The sequence below is a fragment of the Zootoca vivipara genome, chromosome 2 (genome assembly GCF_965207765.1).
Source record: "Zootoca vivipara chromosome 2, rZooViv2.hap1.1, whole genome shotgun sequence".
Lineage (NCBI taxonomy): Eukaryota > Metazoa > Chordata > Lepidosauria > Squamata > Lacertidae > Zootoca > Zootoca vivipara.
Window position 1 is genome coordinate 104,927,436 of NC_142584.1, and position 12,617 is coordinate 104,940,052.

Sequence of the window (12,617 nt, forward strand, 5' to 3'; positions counted from 1 at the left end):
AGTGTACAAACTATGCTTTTATTCATAGCACATTATCTTGTGGTAATGATGTCCATAACAAGTGTGAAAAGCAATAGTTTTTGTCTGCCTCAGACCCTCTGGCATCAGTGTCATTGGATGGCCAGACCCTCTTATGAAGGAGGGGGGAAGTGGTGCGTAATTCAAGTCTTGAGTTTGTTGTGTTACTGCCATCTTTGGCAGTGTGTGTTGTAATATACTGTATTACCCCACCTTGATTCCGTGAATTCTCCACTCCCTATATGTTACGCATAATCAATCTGCATCTACAGTACTTCCATAATTTATTCCGGGAGAGGGCTTTGAGAACTGGAAAGGAATCCCTGCTCTGGCCAGCTTCCAGGATATTTGGAGAAAGCGTAGGATCCAGCAGCAAAAGAATAGTTGCATCCGGCTGTAAAAATATTCTTCAGTCATTCCAAAATCACAGGATGAAAAAGGACAGTCGTGACCAGAGACTCCAGGGTGGTACATGGTTCCCACCCCCACCCACCCATTTTATTCTCACAACAGCCTTGCAAAATAGATTAGGCTGAGAGACAGTGAGCAGCTCAGGGTCACTTCATGACCTACGTAGGAAGATGGGGATTTGAACCTGGATCTCCCTGGCCCTAGTCTGATACTCTTAACCAGGCGTTAGCAAACTTTTTCAGCAGGGGGCCGGTCTACTGTCCCTCAGACCTTGTGGGGGGCCGGACTATATTTTGAAGAGAAAAAAAATGAACGAATTCCTATGCCCCACAAATAACCCAGAGATGCATTTTAAATAAAATGCATCTACTCATGTAAAAACACGCTGATTCCTGGACCGTCCGTGGGCCGGATTTAGAAGGCGATTGGGATGGATCTGGCCTTAGTTCCCCTACCCATGCTGTTAACCATCACACCACCATAAATGTCCCCTGCCACCCAATACAGTGGATTTCAATTAAGGATTCAAACCATAGATGTTTATGAAAGATAAGCACATTTACATAAAGCTTATTAAGCATGGAGGGCAAAATTCATAGGAGCCAACTCCTAGGGACTGAGGTCCCTTTAGTATCCCATAGAATATTTGAGGGGACCGTCCTCCCCCACAGTTGATGGGCATTGCCATTCAAATGGGGTTTGTGTGTACAGTACTGCATCATGTAATTGATTATAGAGGGCGGTGCTTACCTGCCTCCCCCCCCAATATTTTACTCAAGTTGGTACCCCTGGCAGAACTGGACTTTCTTTAATGTAGGGCAACATACCAGATATGGTTTGTTTGGTGTTAAATAGTGGGAAAGATGATGGACACAGCTCTGTTAGATTCACAGCTCTTTATTACAGCAGTTATAACTGCTCCTTGAGTCTGGCTGACTATGCCTAGCTGGCTGCTTTATACAGTATACCGGTAATACTAAGTAACTTGTAACAGTAACAACTTCCAACTAACTAACCAATCAGTGAGCGACAGTTCTCAATCCTTCATTTGCATACTGGTGGCCCTGAGTGAGAACTGCAGCCAATCTTAATACATAACATTTGGAGTTCCTTGGTGTAAATTTGTTCATGTTTCAGAGCAGTATTTGAAAGATCCTTGCTGTTTAGAAACTATTGCATAGGGAAAAATCAGTTATAACGTGGAAGAGCTGCTTCAGAGATTTGATGCAGCAGCCACATTTGTCTTATGCAGCGATCTCTGGAGTAAACCATTAAACTGTGAAAGGCAGATGCATTTCTCAAAACCAGGGAATTGCTGGAATCCAGGGTGGGGAAAAAATAAATGATTTTAATATATATATATATATATATATATATATATATTGGATTTTTTTAAAATTTAAATCAGATTTTTAAAATAAAATGCTTCTGGAGGAAAAATCTTTCTAAAGATAGTTTTCTATTTAAGTTACATTATAGTCCAAAGGCTATTGATCAGGAAATAAGGATTTGTTTTAAGTTGTTCATGTGTGCTAAAACTCAAGTCTGTTTTTTTTAAAGAAACAACGTTTAACCACATCAGTTAACAAACATGGATACATATGCTATAATGTTATTGCTTTAGTTAAATAAATTGTTTAAATTGTTATTAAGGAAACGATTGTATTTCTCCTTCCAATAAAGTACAGCAGAAAAGTTGTCCAAATATAAACAGTTAATTTATTAAACCTCACAATAATTTCATCATTATCTATGTATTTCTAATAGTATGACCAAATCAGTATTTTTTGATATAACTGTAAAAACTACTCTGAAAATTTATTATTCCAAAAATGAAACCTTCCTCTAGTTGTAAATATTAAAATACCAGCAAGAATGAGTCTTTCTGTAAAAATATATATGATTTAAATCAAGTCTTACTGACTAGTGATTTAAACCGTGATTTAAATCATGATTTAAATCAATTTGATTTCAATCAAATCCACCCTGCTGGACTCCAACTGCGATCATCCCTGACCAGCTGGGGTTGAAGGAAGTTGGAGTCCGATGACGTTTGGAGGGGTATAAGCAGGCATTTGTGGCACGTGCTGGGTAGCTGAACTTAAGACCTCATCTACACAGGAGTGCCTGGCGTGCTCTGATCCATGGGGTCATGAAGAGACGGACACGACTAAATGACTAAACAACAATAACAGTGTCATATCACTTTAAACAATCATGGCTTCCCCCAGAGAATTCTGGGAACTGTAGTTTGTTAAGAGTGCTGAGAGCTGCCTGGAGACCCCCTCACAGATAGGGTTGCCAGACTCAATAGAGGACAGGACTTCTGTGCCTTTAATTGCCCTGCTCTCTTTTGAGCCTGGAAACCTTAAAGAGAAACCAGCAGACCCTTTGTTTAATGTCCAAGCAAAGGGTCTGCTGGTTTCTTTTTAAGGTTTCCAGACTCAAAAGAGAGCAGGGCAATTAAAAGCACAGAAGTCCTGTCCTCTATTGAGTCTGGCAACCCTACTCACAGAGCTACAGTTCTTAGTGATTTAACAGTAAATTCTCATTCCTTGGGAAGCCTAAGAACTGCTCTGTCTAGGTTGCCCACCCTTCACACTGTGTATTTATTATTGCAGGGATTATTGCGATCACCCTGCTAACTCAGTGGCTGTATAAACTGCAAAATGGCTACTCCATGTTGAGCAACCCAGTGACAAGAGTAGTTCAGGAACCATCACTGCTAGTTAAGAAAGTACAGCATTACTAACAAAAACATCCTTTTATTGTCATACGACAGGCACCAAAGTCAAGACTTTCCCCATTTACTTCCCCCAGCTGAAAATGTTTTCTGAGATCTTTGTCCTCTCTAATTCTAGCAAACAAAACAGGTTGGAGGCATAAAATCAAGGAAGCCATTTTTACTGTTGTTGTTGTTGTTTAGTCGTTTAGTCGTGTCCGACTCTTCGTGACCCCATGGACCAGAGCACGCCAGGCACTCCTGTCTTCCACTGCCTCCCGCAATTTGGTCAAACTCATGTTCGTAGCTTCGAGAACACTGTCCAACCATCTCGTCCTCTGTCGTCCCCTTCTCATTTTTACTGAAGGGTCTTTTTTTCTCCTCCAGTTACCAGATCAGCTAAGGGCTGCAAAGCTATGCTTCAGGTCCAAAGAGCCCTACCAGATGTTCAGGGTCAACTGCGCATCCTAATTCCCTGAAATGACAACTGGGGACGGTCAAAGGTGCTACAGCACTTTCTGTCTGAAGCTTTAAAGATAACTTCTCCTTTGTGGGAATGTGTAAGAGAGTCACCAGTACAGTCATACCTCATGTTACGTCCGCTGCAGGTTACGTCTTTTCAGGTTGCGTCCCGCACCGGAATCATTTGCAGAAGCGCCGTATTGCGTCACGCGCGTGCGCAGATTCGGCGCTTCAGGATGCGGCCTTTTCATGTTGCGAACGGGCCTCCGGAACGGATCCCGTTCGCAACCAGAGGTGCCACTGTATCATGTATGATGTTTGAACATTCCCCCCTCCCCATGTCACCAAAGCAGAGAGAGGTCATTCTCAATAGTGGATTCTCTTCTAATTAAAAAGATGAAATGATTTGGGAGGAAAGCCTTTCCTGAAATCATCAGGGGACCCAAGGATCAAACCTGTCACGATTCCTTGATATACACTGAGCAAAACAGGCTGGCTGAGGTAGATCCACTGGTGGAGGAAGAAGGGGGGGGGAACGCACTGCCCCTGGCAGCGCGATCGCGGTGGGGTGCCATCACAGCTGTTTCCCCCACCCACGCTGGGCGCAACGCCCCTGCAGGCGGCGTGCCATGCCCCCAGGATGCGCGCCAGCCCCGCCTGCTCTCCGCCCCCCACCCCGGTGCCGGAGCATGAAGTTCCGCCACTGGGTAGATCCCACATAAAAAGATTCTGTTCAGCTGAAGGTTCTGATCAGTGATGACATGCGAGTTTGCAGGTGTATATTTACTCCACCTGAGCGCTTAATGGTATCTCAAACTCGGTGAGGAACAAGCGACTGGGGCACACCTGGGAAGGCTTCATGCATTTCTACAGGACGTGCTCCAAAGCCAGGGCAAAGTGAGAAAAGACTGTCAAGTTCCTCAAAGGCAGCCAGACCACCAGAGATGGGAAGTTCTATTTGACCTGAAGGATCCTATTGGGGCCACCGAGAAGGCTCTCTCCATGGTGGAGCTTTCGATGCGTGATGACGTTGGAGCTCTGGCTGAAAGTTTTCCCACAGTCAGGGCACATGTAGGGCTTTTCGCCCGTGTGGGTTCTCCGGTGTTTTGTGAGGGACGAGTTGACGTTGAAGCTCTTCCCACAGTCGGCGCAGACGTAAGGCTTCTCTCCCGTGTGGACTCTGAGGTGCGTTGTCAAGTGGGCCCGTTGGCTGTAGCTCCTCCCACAGTCCGGGCACTGGTAGGGCTTCTCTCCCGTGTGGATTCTCTGGTGTCTGGCAAGGTTGGAGAGGACGGCGAAGCTTTTCCCACAGTCCCCGCAGATGTAAGGGGTCTCCCCCGTGTGGGTGCGCTGGTGAGTGATCAGGTAGGAGCTGGTGGTGAAACTCTTCCCACAGTCGCCACACTTGAAGCGTTTCTCTCGGCGGTACGGGCTCTGCTGGCGCCTGGCCAGGCAGGGCCTTTCGGGGAAACTTTGCCCCCAGTCGGCGCAGTCGTAGGGTTTCTCCACAGTGTGGATTCTCTGGTGAGCGATGAGCTTGGAGCTGATGGGGAAGCTTTTGCCACACTCTGGGCAGACGTAGGGCTTCTCGCCCGTGTGGAGCCTCTGGTGCGTGATGAGGTTCGAGCTGCCGCTGAAGCGCTTCCCGCAGTAGCGGCACTCGTAAGGCTTCTCGCCCGTGTGGATTCTCCGGTGTTTGATGAGGTCGGAGCTGACGTTGAAGCTTTTCCCACACTCCAGGCACCGGTAAGGCCTCTCCCCGGTGTGGAGGCGCAGGTGAGTGACCAGGTGAGACCTCTGGCTGCAGCAGCGCCCACAGTCCGGGCACTGGTACGGCTTCTCTCCCGTGTGGCTCCTCTGGTGGCGCAGAAGGTTTGACACCACGTTGAAGCTTTTCCCGCATTCGTTGCACACGTACGGTTTCTCCCCGGTGTGGATGCGCCGGTGAGTGATGAGGGCCGAGCGGTGGCCAAATTCTTTCCCGCAGTCGGGACATTTGTAGGGCTTCCCCCCGACGTGGGTCCTCTGGTGGCGGATGAGGTTTGAGAGGAGGCCAAAGCCTCTCCCACAGTCGGCACAGCAATGGAGCTTCATTCTCCCATGAAGTCTCTGGCGGGTAATGAGGTTGCGGGGCCGGGACTTAAGGATCTTCCCACGCTCCTTGTGATGGTTGCTGAGCCCCTGGTGGGTCGCACAGTCCTGAGTGCCCCCAAGAACCTCCATATAGGGAGGAGGGCAAGCCCAGTTCTCTCTGAGGAAGCTTTCATCTCGCTTCTCATGGAATCCCCATTTCTTAGCATCTGAGGACCCCTTTCTTTTGCAGGCTCCTGACAAGGCCATGCGAGACCTCACAGTCTCTGGGTACTCTTCCTCGTTCTCACTCTCTGAAAAGAAACCCACAGGAACGTGTGATTCACAGGAATGGTGATAAACAACTACGGGTACCTGACATTTAGAAAATACCTAAAGGCAGCCCTGTTTAGGGAAGTTTTTAGTCTGTGATATTTTAATGTATTTTGATGTGTGTTGGAAGCCGCCCAGAGTGGTGGGGGAGACCCGGCCAGATGGGCGGGGTATAAATAATAATAGGTAAAGGGTAAAGGGGCCCCCGACCATTAGGTCCAGTCGTGTCCGACTCTGGGGTTGCGGCGCTCATCTCGCTCTATAGGCCGAGGGAACCAGCGTTTGTCCGCAGACAGCTTCCAGGTCATGTGGCCAGCATGACAAAGCTGCTTCTGTCGAACCAGAGCAGCGCACGGAAATGCCGTTTACCTTCCCGCCGAAGCGGTCCCTATTTATCTACTTGCACTTTGATGTGCTTTCGAACTGCTAGGTGGGCAGGAGCTGGGACCGAGCAACGGGAGCTCACCCCGTTGCAGGGATTCAAACCGCCGACCTTCTGATCAGCAAGCCCTAGACTCTGTGGTTTAACCCACAGAGCCACCTGGGTCCTATAAATAATAAATTATTATCATCATCATCATCACAGATTCTTTTTTAAAGCCCAAAATGGCTCCCGTTACCACAGCTGCCGGAATGGCAAGGACTCCAAAGGTCTGATTCTAGAAGTTGGACAAGGCAAACCCATGCCCCTCCAGATCTTGATGATCTGTGCAGTTTTCACAGAATCACTTGATTTTTATTCCTATTTGTGTACAGTAGTTTTATTATGTGTGCTGTTATTTAAGTCTGTTTTCTCTTTTTAAAAATGAATATTTTATACTATTCCATTTGAATGGCATATAAATCTTGCAAAACAAAAACAAAAGAAAGCCCCAAAACCTCCAGGAACCCATGGCTTGCTCCGTGACCTGGGCGAGATGCGACTGAGACAAGGACTGCCTGAGATTCCCAGCTGTGGTCTTCATCTGAACCATCGCTACCTCTTGGGCTCTGGGCTTCCTCTGAGTTATTGGAGATAAAGCCCCCAGGTCATTTCTTCTCCTTCTGGTTGGGCACCCCCGACAGAACTTGGAGATCCTGTTTTTGATAGACAGAATCTCCTGTCAGGTAAATACCAGAATTCTTTTCGGAGAGGCTGCACGTGAATTCAACTAAGTCAGTCCTTGCATGTCCAGAACAATTTCCTCGTGTGCATCTCAACTCCAAACACCCGTGGACCATTCCCAAATCTGCTGTGGGAGGGTTGGGGGAACTCCCATAGAAGATTTGGGAACACGTGGGTAGAAGAAAGAGAGAAGAAATTTGGTCAGAGAAGTCGTTCCACATGCATAGTTATTCAGTTGGATGCAACGGTTTGTGCACAGGACGCCTTTTCTCTGCCAGAGCTCCTGTTAAATCCTTCCTGTTTGCCCAGGGATGGAGAACTCGTGGTCCTCCAGTTAAGAGTAGACTCATATAGATCTCTGGTAGCCTGCAGACCACAGTTTGAGAAGCCCTGTCCTAAAGTCAACTTTCTCTTCCAGTCACTGTGTGCATGTTTCAAAAGGCTGACGCACAACAAAGGTTTGGTGCATTAAAAAAAAGACTACAAAGCCAAACCCCAGAAGTTTAAAAATAGCAACTGAAAATGATATTACCTAGCGTGCATTTCTTTATCTCCAAGAAAAGATATCCAATCTTTGGTGTCCCTTAGATTTGGATCTGGCTGCCGCATGGGACAAAGAACATCATGGCCAGGAGAAACCCAGAACTAATGAGTTTGAGGAGGTCCTAGTGCAGCAAAAGCCAAGGGTGATGCAGTGGCTCATAGAAAGACAGAAATAACTGGGGCTTTTTACCTGGGAATGCTGCACAGTCCTCTTCTTCCCCCACTGCAGTATCATTCGTGGGGGATGCTTGGTCAGGGTGAGACAGGCGCGCTGTTTTCTCCCCTTCTTCGTCTTCCTCCTCAGGTGTGGCCAGCTCCTAAAACAACAAGGCTCCCAAGCTCACTGCTTGCTGCATTAACAACAATCACAGCAGGATGGCTGCAGGGTGTAGCCTCCCTGTGCCCAGGGCTCTGTGTGTTCCACACAAACAAAAATCCTAAACTCCTGTGCCATGAAAAGATGATAAAATAAATAAATAAATAAATAATTTATACCCCGCCCATCCGGCTGGGTTTCCCCAGCCACTCTGGGTGGCTTCCAACAGATTAAAAACAGAATAAAACATCAAACATTAAAAAAAAACTTCCCAATACAGGGCTGCCTTCAGATGTCTTTTAGAAGTCAGATAGTTGTTTATTTCCTTGACATCTGATGGGAGGGCGTTCCACAGGGCAGGCGCAACTACCGAGAAGGCCCTCTGCCTGGTTCCCTGTAATCTCGCATCTCACAGTGAGGGAACTGCCAGAAGGTCCTCAGAGCTGGACCTCAGTGTCTGGGCAGAACAATGGGGATGGAGATGTTTCTTCAGGTATACTGAGTACGAGGCTGTTTAGGGCAGGCATCCCTAAACTTGGCCCTCCAGCTGTTTTGGGACTACAATTCCCATCATCCCTGACCACTGGTCCTGTGTTAGCTAGGGATGATGGGCGTTGTAGTCCCAAAACAGCTGGAGGGCTGAGTTTGGGGATGCCTGGTTTAGGGCTTTAAAGGTCAGCACCAAGACTTTGAATTGTACTCGGAAATGTACTGGAAGCCAATGTAGGTCTTTCAGGACCGGTGTTATGGTCTTGGCGGCCACTCCCAGTCACTAGTCTGGCTGCCGCATTCTGGATTAGTTGTAGTTTCCGGGTCACCTTAAAAGGTAGCCCCACGTAGAGCGCATTGCAGTAGTCCAAGCAGGAGATAACCAGAGCATGCACCACTCTGGCAAGACAGTCTGGGGGCAGGTAGGGTCTCAGCCTGTGTACCAGATTGAGCCGGTAGACAGCTGCCCCAGACACAGAATTGACCTGTGCCTCCATGGACAGCTGTGAGTCCAGAATGACTCCCAGGCTGTGCACCTGGTCCTTCAGGGGCACAGGTAGCCCATTCAGGACCAGGGAGTCCTCCACACCCACCCACACCCCCCAAAACAGTACTTCTGTCTTGTCAGCATTCAACCTCAATCTGTTAGCTGCTATCCACCCTCCAACCGCCTCCAGACACTCACACAGGACCTTCACTGGTTCGGTTCTGATTTAAAAGAGATGTAGAGCTGGGTATCATCCGCATATGGCAACATGTTTAAGACGACAACCCTATACTTCAGAAGTGGGGAAACTTTGGTCCTCAATATGTTGTTGGACTCTCATCAACTCTGACCATGCTGCTTGGGGCTGATGGGATTTAAAGGGCCAAAGGCTTCCCATCCCCATTCTACATATTTTCTGAATGAATGAGAAGCACACGAAACTACTACCGGTACTGCATTCAAACAAGCAAATAAACAAACCCAACTAGATTGTGCCCCAGAGGACTGATCTGTTCCCCTTCATGGTACTCAAATCCCAACTCTTGAGATGCCCATCTTTCTTGCTCCACGGGGAACGATGGCTTAGAAACCTTCTTGAAATTGCCACTACTAAAATAAACCATTTGAAGATCTCTCCACCCCCTACCTGAGTTGGTTCTGCTGTAGCCATTACTTCTTTCAGCAAAATGCACCGGGTTGGGGCAGAAGATGGCAGACTGATACCTGGCAGGCTGTGATGTAAAAAAACAGAAAAATAGCAAAAGGGTTCATTTTAAGAAGGGATCCAGCACACTCCATGCCACAAACTCTGTGCTTCTCCTCTCAGTTTGACGGAGGGACTTGGCAGGTGCTCCCAGGTTCAAGTCCCTGTTTGAGAAGGACCAGGAAGCAGGTGATGGGGGAGGCCTCTGCTGGAGGCCTGCTGCCAGGCAGAATACGCAACACTGCGCCAGCTGCTAGATGGACAAATATTTAGGCAACTTCCCAAGCTCCTTTCCAGCAAGATACTTGAGCATTTTATAAAGGCCTATTTCAGGGATGGGGAACCTTAGATCTTGGGGTGCAGTGGGGAATTCTGACCCCCCCCCGACTCTGGAGGCCCCTTCTGGCAGGGTCTGCTTTGTGACTGCCTTGAGAGTTTTTGCCTGGCTGGAGTGAGTAATCTTCAAATACAAATATCTGCACAAGGCTGCATGTTAGGGTTAAGAAACTGCAGATCGAAATGGCATTGGGTCTCACTGGGAAAATGTGGAGGAAGCCATGCAGGTGATCTCAGACGGGTCACAAAATCCCAGCCTCGCCTACCTCACAAGGTTGTCGGGAGCATAAAGCAGGGTCACCTTTACATACACCGCCTTCCGTCCCTTTTGAGGAACACGTGGGAAAGGACTACGCAAGTGTGCAGAAAACAAAACAACTCTCTCGTATGGCTCTCAGATCATTACCCATTGTCAGCTGATCTGACTGACATCCTCCAGCCAACTTAGCAGGAGGAAAAGGGGACGGAGACCCCCTTCCCGCCCCACAGTTACCTAGAGTGTTCGGCTGTTCCGGAGTTAATAGCTGGAAACCTCCGGGGCTCCCTTGGGGGGCTGAGTCCAGGGAGTAGGTGGGCACACAGTCTCCACTTCGGTCGGGCGCGCAGGAGTGGGCGGAGACCTGAAAGGTTTCTCTCCCTCTGCAGGCACCGATCAGCAACTGGGCGCCCCAGGGGAAGGGGACTTTCCCTGGCCAAATAATAAAGTTAAAGAAAAGGTCGATTTCCGATTACAGCGCCCCATGCGATCCCTCTTCGTCCTCCTTCTTCCCCAGCTACTTCCAGCCCCTTCCTGTGCCGGCAGAAAAGCAAACCCCGCTACAACAGTCGCTGCAGCGAGGAAAGAAAGAAAAAGGCAGGAAGGAAGGGGGATGGGGGGATAAACCTCTGCGAGGGGTCTGGGGGAGCTGCAAGGCACAGCAGCAGCAGCCGGCACGTTATATACTGTATATAAAACAGATGTCAAATTACCATGCGAGAGGGTGGCGCCACCCGTTTTCCACACACGCAACTGCACGCGCGTGGGAAAGAAGGAAGGGTTGCTAACTGAGCCGAGTGGGAGGGGGAAAGCGGCACGGCCGGGCGCTGTTCTCCTGCAAAGGCGGATAAAGGCAAAGGTGGAGATTCCCCAAGAAAAAAGCAAAGCTGTTAAGCGGGGAGGCGTGTAGAGTAAGGTCGCTACAGCAGCAGGCAATGCAAGGGTAAGGGGATGTGGCTTTGTAATGTGGGAATAAGCGCCGTAGTTCTTGGGTGAGGTCTGGTCAGTACGGGAGCTTCAGAACCAAGCAAGCCAACAACCCCAAAGCACACCGTTGTTGCAATGTTCCTCAAATTACGTCTGTAATTTGGGCATCTGTAAATGGGACTGGGAGAGTCTAAGGCAGCTTCCTATTTTTCTAAAGTTGCTCCTCTGGCTGCCTCTTCCAATAATCACCACCCTCCTCCTCCTCTTTAAAATATTGTATTGCAATGGTTCCTCTGAAATTTTGTTTCAAGTGAAGGGTTTTAGTGTTGAGAACCACTGAGATACACAATTTAAATACAGTGTGAAGAGCCTCTTTTTCTTAAAAGTTTAAAACATCCTAGCGCTACTGCCCTTGGGCAAATTTCTCCCCAGAACTTGATACAAATTTCTTTTGTGTACCTTCAGGGTGGAGCCAGTCTGGGGACAGTATTTGAATAATCAGTTGGTTGCTCCTATTCCAAGGCACTAAATCCTAGAATATTAGAGCTGGAAGGGACCCACGGGTCATCTAGTCCAACCCCCATCAATGCAGGAATCTCAGCTAAAGCATCCATGACAGATGGCCATCCAACTTCTGCTTAAAATCACCTATGAATCCTGATCCAGTTACATCATAGATGGGGAACCTGTGGCCATTCTGCAAATTGCCCAATGAATGTTTAGCAAATGATGCTCAGAAGCAGCACACAGGAACAGTAAAAAAAAAAAGTTACCAATATTTAAAGCACAAGAAAAGCAAGCACATTCCCTAAATATAGTATTTTATATCTGCATTAGCAAGCTAAACAACACATTCATACTTATATAAATATATCCCTAAATGTATGGAACCTAAGGTCCATATAGTTAAAGCTATGGTTTTCCCAGTAGTGATGTATGGAAGTGAGAGCTGGACCATAAAGAAGGCTGATCGCCGAAGAATTTATGCTTTTGAATTATGGTGCTGGAGGAGACTCTTGAGAGTCCCATGGACTGCAAGAAGATCAAACCTATCCATTCTTAAGGAAATCAGCCCTGAGTGCTCACTGGAAGGACAGACCGTGAAGCTGAGGCTCCAATACTTTGGCCACCTCATGAGAAGAGAAGACTCCCTGGAAAAGACCCTGATGTTGGGAAAGATTGAGGGCACTAGGAGAAGGGGACGACAGAGGATGAGATGGTTGGACAGTGTTCTCGAAGCTACGAACATGAGTTTGACCAAACTGCGTGAGGCAGTGCAAGACAGGAGTGCCTGGCGTGCTCTGGTCCATGGGGTCACGAAGAGTCGGACACAATTAACGACTAAACAACAACAACATGGAACCTTATGGCTGAGAAAGCTGTTGAAACCAGGTCTCCTATGCCCAAGTCGAACAATATAGTTGGCTTTACAGAGCTAT

General features: G+C 47.9%; 1 protein-coding gene across 1 annotated transcript; it reads right to left on the reverse strand.

Moving 5' to 3' along the window:
- Positions 1-3,174: 3,174 nt before the first annotated feature.
- Positions 3,175-10,850, reverse strand: LOC118080920 (uncharacterized). The gene is given in 6 exon segments (XM_088663387.1): positions 3,175-5,997; positions 6,925-7,024; positions 7,026-7,093; positions 7,855-7,981; positions 9,603-9,687; positions 10,489-10,850. Coding segments are annotated over 5 exon segments (1,749 nt in total). The 5' UTR covers positions 9,627-9,687; positions 10,489-10,850; the 3' UTR covers positions 3,175-4,567.
- Between the last annotated feature and the right edge of the window lie 1,767 nt (positions 10,851-12,617).